Consider the following 18,649-nt stretch of genomic DNA (forward strand, 5'->3'; position numbering starts at 1 on the left):
AAATTTGGAGCTCTGCCTGCTTCTGCTTTTCAGTCCCTTCGCTTCTTAATTGCAATATCAGTGAATCGGGCTAAATTGTTTAATCTGAGTTATTTCCAGCTGTGTGGGGGAGGCGGACCGACTGTTGCTTCGGTGTTTCTCCTTCCAACTTCTGCTGTGAAGGATTGTAACTCCCTGCCTCTTCTACACCCCTTCCCACCGTTTGAAGCTTTCAAGAAGGGGCACGCAGACATTCTTCGCGCCTTGTGGGAATGGGCCTGCGGCTTTTTTGCAGGTACCAGTGTCTGAAAAGTCTTCGTTCCTGGCAGCACAGGGAATGGTGTCTCTTCTCTTCTTTCCCCTTCCCCCAAGTCTGTAAAATGAAAAGGGTGAGTTCTGGAAAAGATTTGTTTTTCTCTTGAGACTTGGCTCCTAAGCCATTTCCTTCCTGCAGTCTCTTTAATGAGAATGTTATTGCTTTCCCTTGCAGTGGTTTTCAAACTTCATCCACATCGTTGAGGAAGCTTTTTTTTTTTTTTTTTAAATTGAGTTAATAGCCATGACATGCTGGAGTCTCTCCTCTGAAATCCTGCTTGGTAGTTATTTGGGGAGGGTAATAGCGGTGGAGATGCAATTAGTTCATTCATATTCCACTTTCTTTTAATGGTAGCACTTAAAGCGATGGAAAAGAAGATCGGGCATATGGCGTTTCAGATGAATTGTTTATAAAGAATACGAAGTCTTTATATTCTTTAATATAAAGAGTTGATGCAAACTCTTTTGGCTAGCCACTTCTATTTCTACCATTTACTTTTCATTTTTCACAAATACAGAACATTTGGGAAGATAGAATTCTTTATTGATGCATTGATGATGTTACCTAGTTGGGTAATGAAACATCTGCAAGAAAACAACCAAACTCACACATCACCAAGCACCCCACAGTTCAATCCTGAGCTAAAAATGTTCTGTTGATAAAGTCTTATTTGGCCATTAGATATATAGGGAAAAGCTGGACTCCTTCATCACTTTAAGCTAATCAAATCCACAAATAGCGGGTAGATAGGAGCTACTGAGTCTCAAGATCAAGTCATCCTCAGCCATGGAATCACACTGGGTGGTATTTACAACTAATTGCTCCTTGGCAACCCAACCTCCCTCATATTGTGTGTTGTTTACAGTTCTGTATCGAAGGAAATAAATTCCATGGCCCAAATTTTGCATCCATCACATTTGGTGGCAGCCAATTTTGAGCTAAGTGGACCTTTGACTGATCCATCCTCGGGACTCTTCTGATGTCCTTACTTTCATTTTTGCCTGGCTGAATTAATGAACAAGGAGATAATCCATGATGCTGAAGTCAACCCTTGAGAAGATACCTTTAAAAAAAAAAAAGCTTATACTTCTCCAAAAATGAGTAGCAGTTCTAACTGGAAGTCAGATTTTAAAGTTCATCCTTGAGAATATGGCAGTGCTGAATGGAACATACTAAGATAGACGTCCACCAGGCTACAATCGCCAGTTAGGCCATTTTGAGAGCAATTAGCTGGGGTTAACATCTCAAATGCTTCCCTTTTAGCATCTGTGTGCCCTAAACAGATTTAATATGGTCTAAAGAATAGATGGGATTGTTGCTGAGATGCTTGTTAATCTTGTTAAAGTGACAAGGTGGAGTGTCTCCTGAATGGGGATCTTTTTTTTTCCCTCCTCCCATTCCACCGCTTCATGCCAAATTTAAGACAGAATCCAAAATTTATAGCAATTCCGTTGGGTTCTTGATGTTCTCTGAGCTTGATTGTTTTCTTGCAGATGGCTCATTACCCGGCTAGTTATAGTTAACATCATCAGTCTCTTCCTTACATTTCTCTTATGCATTTTATGTAGCTAAGGATTGAGTTTGTGCAAAAATCCATGTCTCACAACTGTCCCATCACTGGTGTTGCTATGAATTGCGAATAGGTTGGTGTTCCTGCTTCAGTTCCATGGTCACCTAACTCAGCATGCGGTTGGGAAAACCTGCATGAAAAATAAGGCTGCCCAATCCAAAATGTTTTGTTTTGTTTTTCAAAGTTGCTCCTGGTCTTTTAATCTGAAGTCTGTTAATCTGCGTTCTGTGCTGTGACAGCAGTTTAATCTGCATTCTGCAAATTGTTACTCAATCTGCCAGATCGTTGGTTGTTTTTTTTTCCTGGCTTGTCACATTTCCCTTTCTTTTGCTTTTTAAGAAAAAGTACGAACAGACTTGTTTTTTTTTTAAAGCCATAAAATGCCAATCTGAAGGAAATTGGCTAGGTTCCTGGGCTCATGTCACAAGTAAACAGATTCCTTAAAAACAGAATTCATAGAAATGTGAAGACAGGCTGCGAAGACACGATTGTGGTTTTGTGAAACTTCCAGAAATGGAGCTATGCCCAAGTTCTACATTTCTCCACCAGCCTCTCTCCATGGTTCAGAAGAAGCTCAGAATGAGATCCCGGCTTGATACTAGTCTTATCACAACATAGTTCCCCCCCCTTTGTTCTAAAGCAGGGGTGCTCAACCTTGGCAACTTTAAGACTTGTGGACTTCAACTCCCAGAATTCCCCAGCCAGCATTTTCTTGGCAACCGGCCTACATTTATAGCCGTTTGCAGTCTCCTGCAGTCAAATGACCCTGATTTGCAAAAAAACAAATTATTATCAGAAACTGGTGTTTATTTCTGGTTTCTAGCAAAGAAAATTCATTGAGTACAATGGGTTATCTTAACGAACACTACATTTAATGACCCCCACACTTGCTAAACTGCTGCAAAAACAAAATTGTAAAACCGGGTACAGTCATAGGTTGACCTGCTTAATGACTGGACAAACTTAACCCCAGTTGGCCACAGTGAGTTGGCTGTGGCAAATTGTCCCCTTCTGCAACTTATGAACGTAATTCTGGGCTCAGTTGCAGTCATAGGTTGAGCATTGTCTGTAGTTATTTCAAACGGCAGATGTTAAATATGGGTGGTGGAGAAATGAATTGTGTGCATCACATGACTTGCCTTGTGCCCCCACCCACCCCCAGATAGCACGTTGCCTTGAAATGTGGCTGAAGACCTCCAACAGGTTTCTTGCTAAGGTTGGCATGAGTTTGCTTGACTATCATATCAACGTCAACCCATGACTCCTTTGCTGCAAGCAGCCCAATTAGACTGGCATTTCTGGAACATTGGTCTGCTGGTCAAATGAATGGAGTTGTTTTAGCCTTCCGTGATCTGGAGTACCCCAGAAAAGTCAGACTACCATTCCCATAGTCTCTGTTTTGCTGCTTTGGAACTGTTGGAAGACTAAAGTCAAAGAAAGTCAAAGAAGCTAAACAGGCCTTTGGAGGAAAATCAGCACAAGAGTCTTAAAATAGCCGAAAGCTTCCTGAACGAATGGGAAGAAAGCACGTTCTTAATTTGGGACTGTGATGTACAATCGTCTTCCTTCCTTGTTTCTTGGAACTGGATACTTCCTCATGAGGCCCAACACTTCCTTTTTCTCTCTCTCTTCTTACCCAGCTTCATCTTTTCAGTAACATGTATGAGGGAGACCTGGTGGATCTGAAACGGCACCCATCTGAGTATATTTTTATAAATATTCCCCAGTAACTGGCATATACATTTGCTAAACTGGTTAAAAATAGTCTCAACAACAGGTTGATCAACGACCTTGGAAGCCAACCTGTTGGGTCCAAACGCTGCACCTTCGGCCCAAGTAATGAATTCTGCAAATCTCCAGGGTGGTTTTGTTCTTCTAATCTGTCTGACCCCGTACTGAATTTCCTATATACAGCTAGTCCTCGGCTTACGACCACAATGGAACCCCTGAATTTATATTGCTAAGTGATACATTTGTTAAGTATCACTTTTGTCCCGTTTTGTGACTTTTCCTGCCGCAGTTGTTCAGGGAATCCCTGCAGTTGTGAAGAGAGTAACACGGTTGTGCTTCCCCCATTGACTTTGCTTGTCAGAAGGCCGCCAAAGGGGATCACGTGACCCCCAGGGACATGGCAACCGTCGTATATATGAGACAGGTGAGGCATCCGAATGTAAATCACGTGAGCGTGGAGATGCCACAAAGGGTCGTAAGTGTGAAAAATGGTCTTAAGTCCCTGTTTTCAGTGCCGTTGTAACTTTGAACCGTCACTAAATGAACGATTGTAAGTCGAGGGCTCTCTGTACAGGTAGTCCTCGGCTTACAACCATTCTTTTAATGACTGCTCAGAGTTACAACAGCACTGGGGAAAAAATGGTTGATGACCGGTTTGCCCGCTTACAACCGCCGTGGTCACGTGATCAAAACTGAGATGCTTGGCAACTGGTTCATATTTATGACGGTCGCACCGTCCCGGGATCCTGCAATCACTGTTTGTCATTTTTTCCCAGCTGGTTTCCAACATGCAACTTCAATGGGGGAAGCCCGATTCACACAACAACTGCAGTGATTCCCTTAACAACGGTGGCAAAAAAGGTCGTAAAATGAGACACAACTCACTGAACAAGTCCCTTGCCGAGCAATGGAACTATTGGGCTCCATTGTGACTGTTATGTCCAGAACTACCTGTAATTCCCTGTCAATCTGGTGACTGGTGGGGGGGGCGTCCCTTTCACGGGGGAGGAAAGATGTCCTATCTCCTCTTGATCTTGCAGAAGAAATTTATTTCACTCAAATCAACAGGACAAGCATTTCCTTTCCTAAGGCTGGGACTCCAGATGGTTTCTCTTGAAGCTCATTTGAACCTCTCCAACTCATCTGCCTCTCATTGGCCCCCTCCCCTCCCTGTTGCCATGTTTCTGGTTTATTGAGGGGGGCGGGAGAGGAAGGAGGTCCCCTACATTCCGCTCCTTGGCTCTGCTTTCATGTCCTCAGAAAAAAAAATGCCGGCTGGGGGGGGATGGTGATAAATGGAGGCATTCATTGCGGCAGAGCTTCTCTCGGGACCTTGGATGTTGTGGTGTTGCCGCCTTGCAATCCCGGGCAAAGAAGCACATGGAAGCCACGTGGACTGTAACACTTTGCATTTTGCAATGGGGGGAGCGCGGGGGGGGGAAGAGAGGGCAGGACCTCGGCATAGAATCAAAATCACGTGAAGTATTGGTCCCGCTTTATAAAGCCTCAGTAAGGCCACATCTGGAATACCGCACCCAGTTTTGGTCACCACATTACAAAAAAGATGTGGAGACTTTGAGGGGAAAAGGGCAGAGAAGAGCAACTAAGATAATTAAAGGCCTGTAGACTAAAACATATGAAGAACGGTTGCAGGATTTGGGAATGGCCAGTCTAGAGAAAAGAAGGACTAGGGGGGACATGATAGCATTATTCCAGTATTTGAGAGGCTGCCACAAGGAGGAGGGGGTCAGTTTATTTTGCAAAGCACCCAAAGGCAAGAGAAGAAACAATGGGTGGAAACTGATCAAGGAGAGAAGCAACCTGGAATTAAGGAGAAAAGTCCTAACAGTGAGGACAATTAACCAGTGGGACAGCTTGCCTTCAGAAACTGTGGATGCTCCATCACTGGAGGTTTTTTTAAAGAAGAGATTGGACAATCACTTGTCTGAAATGATATAGAGTCTCCTGCGTGAGCAGAGGGTTGGACTAGAAGACCTCCAAGGCCCCTTCCAGCTCTGATGCTGATTCTGATTCCCTGGCTGCGCTAATGGATTGCACATTTCCAGGCCCCTTTGAAGTCTGCAGCCTCTCAGCTCTGCTCCGAGCCAAACTTCTGGTGATCTTCACCCTTAGAACATCCCCTTTTCCTTCTCTAGACCACAAATGTTGGCCACAGCAAAGCCCTTTCAAAAGCAGGAACTAACCACAGACATTTTCCACTGATCCCTGCCAATGTTTCTCCACTCCATGCTGCTTTTCTTCTTCTGAGACCACCGTGTGGTTCTTTTTTTTTTCTTTTTCTTTTTTTCCATTCCTTGGTTTCATTTCAAAGAGGCCACAAGGGAGCAGATGGCCAGGAGATTCCAGCTCTTTCGTGGTAGACTTGTTCCAGTTCTTCAGCCCATCAGAGGTCATGCTACTCAGCCTCCCTTATATTCTGCACCTTTCTTCTTGCTTTCCTCCTCTTTCCTTCATCACCTTATTCCATGTCCAGTTCATACTTTGTCAGCCACAACCAGAGAGCTTGCAAACTCACAACTCAACCCAATGTCACAAGATTTGTTTTTCTCGCCATGTACATGTATACATCCGAACTAGACCAGGTTGTTTCTCTGTGTTGTATGTGGGTATATGTAATTTTTTTTTGGTCATACTTATGTTGAGACTCTAGATGTTGAGTACAGAGAAGAGCAACAAAGATGATCAGGGGACTGGAGGCTAAAACATATGAGGAATGGTTGCTGGAATTGGGTATGTCTAGTTTAATGAAGAGAAGGACGAGGGGGGACATGATAGCAGTATTCCAGTATCTCAGGGACTGCCCCAAAGAAGAGGGAGTCCAGCTATTTTCCAAGGTGCCTGAAGGCAGGATAAGAAGCAACGGGTGGAAACTAAGCAAGGAGAGAAGCAACCTACAACTAAGGAGTAACTTCCTGACAGTTAGAACAATTAACCAGTGGAACAACCTGCCTCCAGAAGCGGTGAATGCTCCAACACTGGAAGTTTTTAAGAAGAGACTGGACAGCTGTTTGTCCGAAATGGTATAGGGTTTCCTGTCTGAGCAGGGGGTTTGACTAGATGACCTCCAAGGTCCCTTCCAACTTTACTACTACTACTACTACTGCTATTATTATTATTATTATTATTATTATTATTATTATTATTATTATTATTATTATTATGTAGTGTATATTGGAGGTGCTGACCCCTTGAGAGCTGTATGCCACAAAATTTCATTTTAATATGTGCCGATTAGTGTACTTTTAAAGCGACAATAAAGTTATCCTCAGTTCTATGGAGATTCTCAATCATTCGGGGTCATGGTTGTCCCAAAGAAGCTTTTCAAAAAGCAACTGGAGTTTGTTTGTTTTGTTTTTTTTCTTTGAAAACATTTTCTTCTCAGCCAAGAAGCTTCTTCGATTCTTCAGAACTGAAACTCTGAACTGAAGAAGCTTCTTGGATGAAAAGCGAAATGTTCTCAAAGAAAAAAAAAACAAAGTCCAGTTGCCTTTTGGAAAGCACCTTTGGGACAACCCTACCCAACCATTTTCAACCCAGAACTTATCTCTGCTGGTAGTTATTTCCCTGGCCGATATTATGTTTTATTTTTTTTGTTCTGCTTGTTTATTTTGTTTTTCCTAAACCATTGAAAGGTCACGGATTTGGTTCTCTGCCACCCTTCCTCTTGAACAAACCCAAAGGGCGAGTCATGCCAACGGGAAGAGGAAACCAAGTCTTCCGAAGACTTTGTGTCAAAACGCTTTTGTTCATTTGGACTTCCTCTTCCCTCTTGGCCTCATGACGTCCCTTCAGCTTCAAGGGTTCTGGAGATCTCTGCTTGTGCAATCCTTGATGTGCACATCACCCTCCAAGCTGTAGTTGTGCCAATTGTCGGTGTGTGACTGCATCTTACACAGAAGCTAAAAATTCAGCGTGCCACGGCAGACGTAGTATGGCAAATGGGCACGTCCTTCTCCCAAAATGATTGTTTTATGAGAAAAACCAAAAAAAGACTTTTTTGAAAAATGGGCCATGAGATGATCTTTCTTCAGGAGAATTTGCAAACTCATGACTTTCTGCTGTGGGCTTCCAGCTTCCCTTTTTAGTGTCAAGCAAAGTGTAGAGTAGACCCAGTTGCAAGGCCACCAACCCAACATTGATGGAAGGGCACGTCAATGAATTCTGCAGCTATCAACCACCTTATCACAAATGTCAGAGAAAACATCTTTCCAAAACACATGTTCTAATGCAGAGGTCCCCAACCTTTTGGGCAACAGGGACCGGTTCCGTGGAGAAAGGTTTTTCTACAGAACGGAGAGTGCGTGGTTTTGTGTGCTGCCTGCATCCCATGGATGGAACTTTGCTTGTCTGTGCGGACCGGTTGTTGGTATGCCATGGCCCGGTACCAATCCCCAAACCAGGGGTTGGGGACCCGTTCTAATGGACAAAGAACCATTCTGGTCAAAAGGTTGCACCAAATATTCAGAGAAGATATTGAGTCTGAACCATCTTACAGGTAGTCCTGACGTACAGCAGGACTTAGTGACTGTTCAAAATTACAACGGCACTGAAAAAAGTGAGTTAGGATGGTTTTTCACACTTAGGACCATTGCAGCAGCCCCACAATCAGGTGATCAAAATTCAACTGCTTAGCAACTGACTCCTGTTTATGACGGTCGCAGTGTCCCGGGCTCATGTGATCCCCTTTTTGTGTCCATCTGACAAACCAAGTCAAAAGGGAAGCAGATTCACTTAACAACTGTATTACTAATTTAAAACAACTGTGACAAGAAAGGTGATAAAACGGCAAAACTCCCTTAACAAATGTTTCACTTAGCAACAGAAATTTGGGGCTCAATTGTCGTCATAAATCGAGGACTGCCTGTATTATGAATGTCAGAGAAAAGAGCTTTCCAAAACACACATTCTAATGGATGAAGAACTATTCTGGTCAAAATGTTTGCCAAATATTCAGAGAAGATACTGAATCTGGAAAAAACTTTTGGTGAAAGAATGCTTCATATCCCATCGTGGTCACTTCATTTCAAGTAAATGGAAGACCACCATTATGCCACAGATAGGCTGACACGCTTCTCGAATGGGCATCCTTTAATGGAATCCAGTGGGAAGCTGGTTTTTTTCCGAATGAAAAACTTCCGTAATATGAAGAAGTAGAAGTCCACCTATCAGGAAATGGCCGAGGGTCTTCAGGTCAGCCTGCTTCAGGTCATGTTGGCTTGGATTTCCCAAACATAGCTTGTAGATGGCTAAGTGATGTGGATATTGGAAAGTTTCATGTCAAACGATATGGGAAATCTGGGTCAATTCCAGGGGTGGGATTCAGCCAGTTCGCACCACTTTGGCAGAACCGGTAGCTAATTTTTTGTTGCCCAGGTCCAGAATGGACTTCCGGAAGCGGCGTCCACACAGAGAACCGGTTGTTCCCATATTTGAATCCCACCACTGGTCAGTTCCACTGCTCGTAAGGGATACGATTATATGCCAAATTGTCTTGCCCAAGCCACCCCCCCTATTTTTCAGAGGAGTGAGTCAGCAACTTGAGGAGTGGACAAGAGTCCCACTCTGAATAGTTCTCAGTTTGCCGAGCTGGGAAATGAAAGAGGGAGAGTCTTGCAATCAGCCTGATTTCCTGACAGTTAGAACAACTAAACGACTTGCCTCCAGAAATTGTGGGTGCTCTGTCACTGGAGGTTTTTAAGAAGAGATTGGACATTTATCTGAATTGGTATAGGGTTTTCTGCTTGAGCAGGGGGTTGGACTAGAAGACCCCCAAAGTCCCTTCCAGCCCTATTATTCTGTTATTCTGTTAACCCATCCTCCACTTCTGACTCCATCTCCATCTCCATTGTTTGGAGTGAAGACATTTCTCTGCTAAATCCAAGCCAGGAAGATCTTTAGCAGACATGAATCTTTAATGCAAAGGCTGCTCAGAGCCACTGACGAAAAGTCACATGGTAGCATAGAATATGTGTCAGGGGTGCTTTACTATGAATCAGGAAATGTGGGAAGAGGAGGAGACAAACTAAGAGGATGGAAACCTTGGTGGAAACAAGGATGGGTAGTGGGTCTCCCACTCCTTCTTGGCATTGTAGGAGGGGAGTTATATTTATTTTATATTCCATACTCTTTAACCGCCCATCTCCATTGGGGAGGGGCTCTGGGTGGTGTACAATTCAATCAATAAAATTAAACATTAAAATTTTGGATTAAAAATGAGGGGTCCTTGGTGTTCTTTGAGTTTGATTGTTGATTGATCGGTTTTTGGGTTGTTTTTTTGCAGAGGTTTCCTTACCCAACTAGGTAACATCTTCAGTTTTTCTTAGAACTTCAAAGAGTTCTTCTAAACCACTGGACTGATCATGTTATCTAGTTGGGTCATGAAACATCTGCAAGAAAACAACCAAGCTCAGAGAGCACCAAGGACCCCCACCGTTCAACCCTGAGCTACAAAGATTCCCTTCTGTCTGAAGGAAATCTATTGAACGCACACTACATGCTCACACTCTCCCAAACACAAAAGGTAAAAGACACAAGGTCTTCCATTGTTTATTTAAGGACCAAATGGTTTGATTTTTCATTCTTTGAAAATAGGGGAAAAAAATATCCCATCTCCATGGAGACTCTGATGTCTCATCTCTCTCTGGTGATCCTCCCTCCCTTAGCAAAGAGGAATTATTCCAAGGAAAGATGGACAGACGGTTCAAAGGAAAACTCTCTACTTTTCCGGGATAAAAGCATCCACTTGGATTCAGGTGGACAATCCAATATTTTTTTGCAAGGAAGAAGGGCAGTACAGAAGAACGTCTGTAGTAGCAAACGTTTCCTTAGATTTTTTTCCCTTTTTTAAAAAAAATAAAACTTAAAGAGAGAAGGGTGTTGCAGGGTCCAATCTGGGTCGGTCACCGGAACCAGAGATTTAGACTTTTGAGCTTTCCCAAACTTTTGGATTCACGCTGAAGCCCATCCTCAGGGAACGTCTCTCTCACCAGAACTTCTTTTTCTGATGAGAGAGAGAGAAGACTAAATCTCTGGTCTTATCCTGGGACATTATCCTGGGACACGTATGCAGGTCGTCCTCAACGTACAACAATTTGTTTATGACGGTTCAAAGTTACCGCGGCACTGAAAAAAACGAGTTATGATCATTTTTCACCCATACCTCACTGCAGCCTTGATCAAAAATTCAGATACTGCCTCATATTTATGACGGTCGCAGCATCCTGGGTTTCCTTTTGCGACCTTCTGACAAGCAAAGAAGCCAGATCCATTTAACCAGCGTGTTACTCACTTAGCAGCTACAGTGGTTCGCTTAACCACTGGGGTGAGAAAGGTTGTAAAATGGGGCTAAACTCACTTAACAAACATCTCGCTAAGCAACAGAAACGTTGGGCTCAATTGTGTCCTTACGTCGAGGACTCTCTGTATTTGCTTTTGCCGTCGTTCTTGAGAGAAGGACATGTTTCTGGATCGCCATCTAGTGTTCTGATTGGGACCCACAACTCATGTCTCTCCCTCTTTGGCTTTCCTGCAGGCAGAAAGCATTGGCGTCGACCGGAGGACGAAGTGTGCAAGCAGCTTGCGACTGGTGGGTATGAATTCACGTAGTATGAAATCTCTAACATTGACGGTATTGTGAGGAATGGGTTTTTCTCCCTTGCACCTGGAGGAACTGGGAATTAAATTGGTGGCTTCAGGCGTAGGCAGACTGGCTCCTCTGACATTGATCTCCAACTACATCCGAAGCAATTATCTCTTTGGCATCTCACAGATTAAAAATAAGAGCAGGTTTTATAACAGCCCCAGGGCAGGAACACCATTTGCTGTCCAATTTTCATCTGCTTACTTGCATTAGATATTATTATATATCCTGCTTGGTCCTCAGCATCTCCTGGGCTCCGTCTTTAGAGTCGAGGGAGCCATCCAAGAGCTTTTCTTTATAGGGGTATTAAAAAAAACTAATATGTAAATAAAATATATGAGAAAAAGGGTTTTCCCAGAGCTGTGTTTTTCAAACTTGGCAACCTGACCAGCAGGAGACCAACTGGAACATTTTGAGAGGTGTGAATTTCAGCTCCCAGAATTCCCTAGCTAACATTGCTGGCTGGAGCATTCTGGGAGTTGAAGTCCATCCATCTGAAACTTGCCATGGTTGAGAAACTCTAGGGTCTTCCGTGACTCTTCCTTTCAGTCTAGCTGGCAGTTTCCCAACACCCTGAGTCTTGATGGGGGCAGATTCCAAATTATCGTTAAAAAAAGGCAGATAATGAAAAGGGCGTCGTCTCTTGCAGTCCTCGTATTTTTCTGGACTTGTTCCTTGGATCTAAAGGGCCATCTGTTCTCCTCACTTCTTTCTTACAGGCTCTTTTCCCATGTCTGTGATCCCTTCCTCGACGATCCTCTTCCTCGGGAATATGTCCTCTACCTGCGTCCCACCGGCCCCTTAGCGCGGAAGCTCACCGAATTCTGGCAGCAGTCGAAGCAGTTGTGTGGGAAGAATAAAGCCCACAACATTTTCCCCCATATCACACTCTGCCAATTCTTCATGGTGAGTCTGGGCTGGAGCACCCAGATTTTCCTCCCGAATTTGCAAGGCACGTTTGAGGTCTGCATCTCACCTTCTCCTGGGATGTCTTGCAGAGTGAAGACAGCAAGGTGGACGCCCTCTGCGAAGCCCTGCAGGCCACAGTGACCCGGTGGAGGTGCAAGTTCCCTGCTCCTTTGCCTCTGGAACTCTATACCTCATCCAACTTCATCGGTCTCTTTGTTAAGGAGGACTGTGCGGAGATCCTGAAGAAATTTGCTGCGGACTTTGCGGCCGAAGCCACTGCTAAAGCTGGTGAGCATATAGCCGAGTGACAGAGTTGGAAGGGGCCTTGGAGGTCTTCTAGTCCAACCCCTTGATCAGGCAGGAAACCCTAGACCATTTCAGACCAATGGTTGTCCAATCTCTTCTTAAAAACCTTCAGGGATGAAGCATCCACAACTTCTGGAGACAAGTCGTTCCACTGGTTAATTGTTCCCATCGTCAGGAAATTTCTCCTTAGTTCTAGGTTGCTTCTCTCCTTGATTAGTTACCATCCGTTGCTTCTTGTCCTGCCTTCAGGCGCTCTGGAGAATAGGTTGATCCCCTTCTTCTTTGTGGCAACCCCTGAGATATTGGAAGACTGCTATCATGTCACCCCTAGTCCTCCATAGTGTCTCATACAACTGAATCGCAGATACTCAGAATTTTTTATTACTAATCAAGGCAGTGGTTGAGTTGCGCCTGATTTCATGACTTTTTCTGCCATGGCTGTTAAGTGAATCCCTGCAGTTGTTAAAGTGAATCACATCATCATTAAGTGAATTTGGCTTCCCCCACTGAGTTTGCTTGTCGGAAACCAGTGGGGAAGGTTCTAAGTGGTGATCACATGACCTTGGGACACTGCAGCAATCATAAATAAATGCCAGTTGCCAAGTACCCGAATATTAGGGGACACTGTGACAGTCGTAAGTGTGAGGACCTATAATAAGTCACTTTTTTCAGTGCTATTGTAATTTGAATGGCCGCTAAAAATGGTAGTAAGTCAAGGGCCACCTGAACAATTCTGCATTTGTGTATATTACATAGGTTGAGAAGGTAAATGGGGGAAAATCCATGATAGCATTGATTATTTCCAATGCCAATAATGCTACAAAAAAAAGATATTTTTATATTCACTTTCTGCTTAGTAACGTCTAGTAACATCTGCTCATCCATAACGCAAAATGAAATGCTGGATCAGTTGGGCTTCCTGCTGTTCTCGATGGCTTGCAGTTGACCGCAATTTTCCTTCTTGTAGATGTGCATGTGGAACCTCACAAGAAGCAACTCCATGTAACCCTGGCTTACCACTTCCAAGCCAACCACTTGCCCACCCTTGAGAAATTGGCTCAGAGCATTGATGTCAAACTGGGCTGTGACTGGGTAGCTGCCATCTTCTCCCGTGACATTAGATTTGCCAATCATGATGTAAGTTGGACTTGAAGAAACTTCTTGTAAAACCAGGAAGATGCTCTGAAATCAGGGTTGACTCACTATGTCCATTGTGCTTCCTTGGCAGTATTATAGAAGTGATTTGTCACAGTATTCTGGGATGGCTTCTTGACTTCTTGATTGAGTCAATGGTCTTGACTTCCCAGTTTTGTCAATAGTCCTAGAATTCTGTGGTGGATTCTCAGAATTCAAATACTGCAAAAGTAGTGAAGTAGAAACAAAAGATTATTTATTTGGGGGTGGGAATTCCAGGAGCTTTAGTCTTAGAGTTTTTCCCTGAGAATCCACGGTTAGGAAAAAGTAAAATAGAACATAGAATAATAGAATTAGAAGGGACCTTGTAGTAGATCTTCTGGTCCAACCCCCTGCTTGATCAGGAGACATTATACCATTTCAGACAAGCCTCCAGTGATGGAGCACCCACAATTTCTGAAGGCAAGCCATTCCATTGGTTGATTGCTCTCACCATTAGGAAAGTTCTCCTTGGTTCTAGGTTGCTTCTCTCCTTGGTTAGTTTCCATCCATTCTTCACATCTTCTGAAGGATTGGAGAAGGGAGCCCGAAGCAAGAGATTTGCCCATCTTTGCTCAATGTCTTCCTCTTTATCTCTTTCAGACCCTGCAGGTCATCTACCCCTACACCCCACAGAACGATGATGAGCTTGAACTTGTGCCAGGAGACTTCATCTTTATGTCTCCTGTGGAACAAATCACAACTAGTGAAGGCTGGATCTATGGTACTTCTTTTGCCACTGGGTGCTCAGGATTGTTGCCGGAGAATTATATCACCAAAGCCGATGAATGTGGCACTTGGGTATACCATGGGTGAGTGGTTCCATGGTGTCTAGCATCTTGTGGGGAGAAACCCTCATCCTGGGCAGAAGGGTAATAAGAACTTTTCTTGTTGATGGGTCTGTGAAGTACCAGGGTAGACACACAATGATAGGCGCTCACGATGAACTTGTGAGTTGATGCATATTGATAGATCAAGATGAACTCTGGGTAGAAACATGTTCGTAAGAGGTCAAGATGAAGTACTGATGGAGAAGATCCGATCTCTCTTGGGACGTTCAAAAGCCACCTCTCTGTCTACATCTCATTGAATCACTGCAATTTGGAGCCAATGTTGAACATTGTCCAGTTCTCACCTTTGTGTTCTGCTCTTCCTCTCAAATGGCAAGCATTATGGAAGGGAACAGTAGAATCTCTTCCTTGTGAGATAGGTTGCACAAATGATTTGCTCCGGATTTTAATAATATCTTCATAAGAGAGCTGAGATTTTGAAACCAGGCGAATTACTGTCCTCATTTGTAAACACCCATGCCCCTAAGGAGGTGACATAGGCATACAGATCATCGTATACTTATGCTACCAAGCGATGACCCACAGCTTACACTTGTCTGTTGCAAAAACCAACCCCTGTGTCTTCTTGCATCTTTGGAAAATGTTAGTTTTATTTTCTTTTTACCGTAAGAATTGGTGCAGGTCAGCTGGCAGCAGGTTCAGGATCCTTTGGTAGAATTCTACACTTAAAAGAGTTGTATTCTTTACAAATTAGCCATATTTTCATTTTCTGCATTGGGGCTAGGTCATATTCGATTATGAACGCCACTATTTCCTCATCTGTCTTGATGTTCGCTGATGGGGTGATGGATCGGAGATTCCAGGAGGATCAAGGACCAGGAGAAACAGGGCCTCTCACAATTTTCTGTCAGAGTATGCAGGTAAGGAAAGTTCGCACTTGTGAGTCTCCCTTTACCTCTCTCCAATGTATGTTTTGACTCTCGGGAGGGGAGAAATCAAGCCAAGGTAGTTTTTAAATCCTACTTTCTTCTTGTGGTCAGCCCTTAAGGATCGCCAACACACCTGGACCCCAGAAAAGATGCCTTTTTGTTTGTCGTCATGGAGAAAGAATGGACGTTGTGTTTGGAAAATACTGGCTCTCGCAATGTTTTGATACCAAAGGTGAGTTTCTCTCTCCATCCCACTCCATGATGAACCTGTTTGTTCCTCTGTGTTTTGTTGTTGTTAGTTGCGAAGTCGTGTCCGACCCATCGCAACCCCATGGACAACGTTCCTCCAGGCCTTCCTGTCCTCTACCATCTTCCGGAGTCCATTTAAGCTCACGCCTATTGCTTCAGTGACTCCATCCCGCCACCTCATTCTCTGTCGTCCCATTCTTCTATTGCCCTCAATCTTTCCCAGCATTAGGCTCTTCTCCAGTGAGTCCTTCCTTCTCATTAGGTGGCCAAAGTACTTGAGTTTCAACTTCAGGATCTGGCCTTCTAAAGAGTCCAGTTTCAACTTCAGGATCTGGCCTTCTAAAGACTCGTAGGAGTCTTCTCCAGCACCATATTTCAAAGGCCTCAATTCTTTTGTGCTCAGCCTTTCTTATGGTCCAACTTTCACAGTACAGGTAGCTAATTTGGAGTTCATAATAGGGATTCACCCGAATTAGAAGAGGATGGGAAGTAGGCTGGAACAAAAGCAGAGGACAAATGAGAGAGTGTGTGTCCTTAGAGTGTGTGTCCAAAGACTTTAAAGGGAGAATTTATGGTGATTTCTGAGATTCTGGAACTTCCTAGACAGACAGGCAGGCAGACAGACAGACAGATACCCTGGGGTCCTCTTGCAGACATTTCATTACCTAACTGGGTAACATCAACAGTGCTGGAAGGGGGTAGGGTTTATATACCATGGCTTATATTGTCAGTGTTGGTGAGATTTCTTGATGGTTCATTGATTAGACTGTTGTTTACTGTTCACTTGTTTGTCTGAGATGGCAGTTCATTGATTGGGTTACTGTTTACTGCTTGATTATTGTTCTAAGATAGATGGACGAACGGGCGGGTGGGCGGGCGGGCAGGCAGGCAGATCTTATCTGAGCCTGGAAGTGGATTAGTACTGTGATAAGAGAACACCAGGAAATTCTAGGGCACTAGGCTAGATTGAGGAATTAAAAAAACAGGCTAGAAGAAGACAAAGCCAATTCACTTCTAATCATTCCCCTGAAAATTGCATACATGTCACCTTGAAAAACCACGGTACCAATCACAAAATTGCAGGCCATCCCTTTAACGTACAAGAGGTGGCAACGCCTAGCCAACCTTGGCTGATCTCAAAAGATTAGCAAGGTCAAACCAAATTATATTTTGGAAAGAGAGGCCATCAGCCTCCCCAGCTTTGGACACTAGAAGTCAATCCCATCATCATCACCACCACCACCACTCCACCCCTCAGAACTCGACTGGGGCAAACCCTTTCTCTAATGTAGCCAAGAAAAGTTTACAGATGCTAACAGGAGTTGAGCTTGACTTTCTCTTGACGTGAGGCGTGTGTCCTTGAGGAATCTCCTTATCCGGCACTGTTCTGTGTCTCCTAACAGGAAGATACATCCGCACAAATCTGAATATGCCTCACAACTTGCCCCAACGGAGCGGTGGTTTTAGGGAGTATGAAAAGGATGCTCCCATCACGGTACTGGGATGCACGCAAGCCCGGCTTGTGGGTAAGTATGTCTGGGGAGGGAAGGGGCAAGTTGAAAATGTTTATCTTCGTCTTTGCAAGCTCTTTGTCTAAATCAGGCGGCGGCTTGGGAGACAACTGCCGCCGCAGCATTGGACCGAGTCGTGCCTTTGCGGCCTCTGACCCGACGTAGATCTCGATTGGCTCCCTGGTTTACCGAGGAGCTGAGAGAGATGAAACGTCGGAAAAGATGCCTAGAGAGATGTTGGAGGGCCAACCGAACCGAACCCGACCGAACACGGGTTAGGATANGGCAGGCAGGCAGATCTTATCTGAGCCTGGAAGTGGATTAGTACTGTGATAAGAGAACACCAGGAAATTCTAGGGCACTAGGCTAGATTGAGGAATTAAAAAAACAGGCTAGAAGAAGACAAAGCCAATTCACTTCTAATCATTCCCCTGAAAATTGCATACATGTCACCTTGAAAAACCACAGTACCAATCACAAAATTGCAGGCCATCCCTTTAACGTACAAGAGGTGGCAACGCCTAGCCAACCTTGGCTGATCTCAAAAGATCAGCAAGGTCAAACCAAATTATATTTTGGAAAGAGAGGCCACCAGCCTCCCCAGCTTTGGACACTAGAAGTCAATCCCATCATCATCACCACCACCACCACTCCACCCCTCAGAACTCAACTGGGGCAAACCCTTTCTCTAATGTAGCCAAGAAAAGTTTACAGATGCTAACAGGAGTTGAGCTTGACTTTCTCTTGACGTGAGGCGTGGTACTGTTCTGTGTCTCCTAACAGGAAGATACATCCGCACAAATCTGAATATGCCTCACAACTTGCCCCAACGGAGCGGTGGTTTTAGGGAGTATGAAAAGGATGCTCCCATCACGGTACTGGGATGCACGCAAGCCCGGCTTGTGGGTAAGTATGTCTGGAGAGGGAAGGGGCAAGTTGAAAATGTTTATCTTCGTCTTTGCAAGCTCTTTGTCTAAAGCCGGGGTCCCCAATCCCAGGGCTGTGGCCCATTCGGAACTGGGTCACACAAGCGGCAAGCTAGCATGCGTGCACAGCTCCATTTGTGCGAACGGTGTGGACTCGGGCAGGCGCGTGAAGCTCCACTTGTGCAAGTGCCTGCTGCTCATGCAAATGGAGCTGTGCGTGCAAGCACACACACCTGCCGCTCACACGGAACCATTTCCTCTCCCACTCCCTGCTGGCCCACAAAGCCAGAAGGGTTGAGGACTACTGATCTAAAACCAGAGTGTCCAACCTTAGTAACTTTAAGACCTGTGGACTTCAAATCCCAGAATTCCTTAGTCAGCTGTGCTGGTTGGACACCCCTGATCTAAAGGCAAGGGCACACTCGCCCTTGCACAGCCTTGTGATTTGTTCACTAATGCTCCTGTAGTTGTTGGCCTCTCCTTAACAAAGCCTCCGTTTCCCACGCCTCCTCCTGGCTGCCTTGCTTGCCACAAGTCCAGTTTGGCTCAGTAGTGGGATTCAGCCATTTTGCACCAGTTCGGCAGAACCAGTAGCTATT

General features: G+C 44.5%; 1 protein-coding gene across 1 annotated transcript in view; it reads left to right on the forward strand.

Annotated features, from left to right (window-relative positions):
* Positions 1–18,649, forward strand: part of UBASH3B (ubiquitin associated and SH3 domain containing B) — an 80,525-nt gene that overhangs the window by 48,114 nt on the left and 13,762 nt on the right. The window contains exons 3-10 of the mRNA XM_015821406.1: positions 11,149–11,202; positions 11,976–12,162; positions 12,255–12,453; positions 13,439–13,608; positions 14,248–14,456; positions 15,220–15,355; positions 15,476–15,596; positions 17,017–17,139. Coding sequence (XP_015676892.1) covers positions 11,149–11,202; positions 11,976–12,162; positions 12,255–12,453; positions 13,439–13,608; positions 14,248–14,456; positions 15,220–15,355; positions 15,476–15,596; positions 17,017–17,139 — 1,199 coding nt within the window. The remainder of the gene's footprint in view (positions 1–11,148; positions 11,203–11,975; positions 12,163–12,254; positions 12,454–13,438; positions 13,609–14,247; positions 14,457–15,219; positions 15,356–15,475; positions 15,597–17,016; positions 17,140–18,649) is intronic.

The sequence above is a fragment of the Protobothrops mucrosquamatus genome, unplaced genomic scaffold, assembly GCF_001527695.2.
Source record: "Protobothrops mucrosquamatus isolate PMUCROS unplaced genomic scaffold, P.Mucros_1.0 scaffold1325, whole genome shotgun sequence".
NCBI classification, from domain to species: domain Eukaryota; kingdom Metazoa; phylum Chordata; class Lepidosauria; order Squamata; family Viperidae; genus Protobothrops; species Protobothrops mucrosquamatus.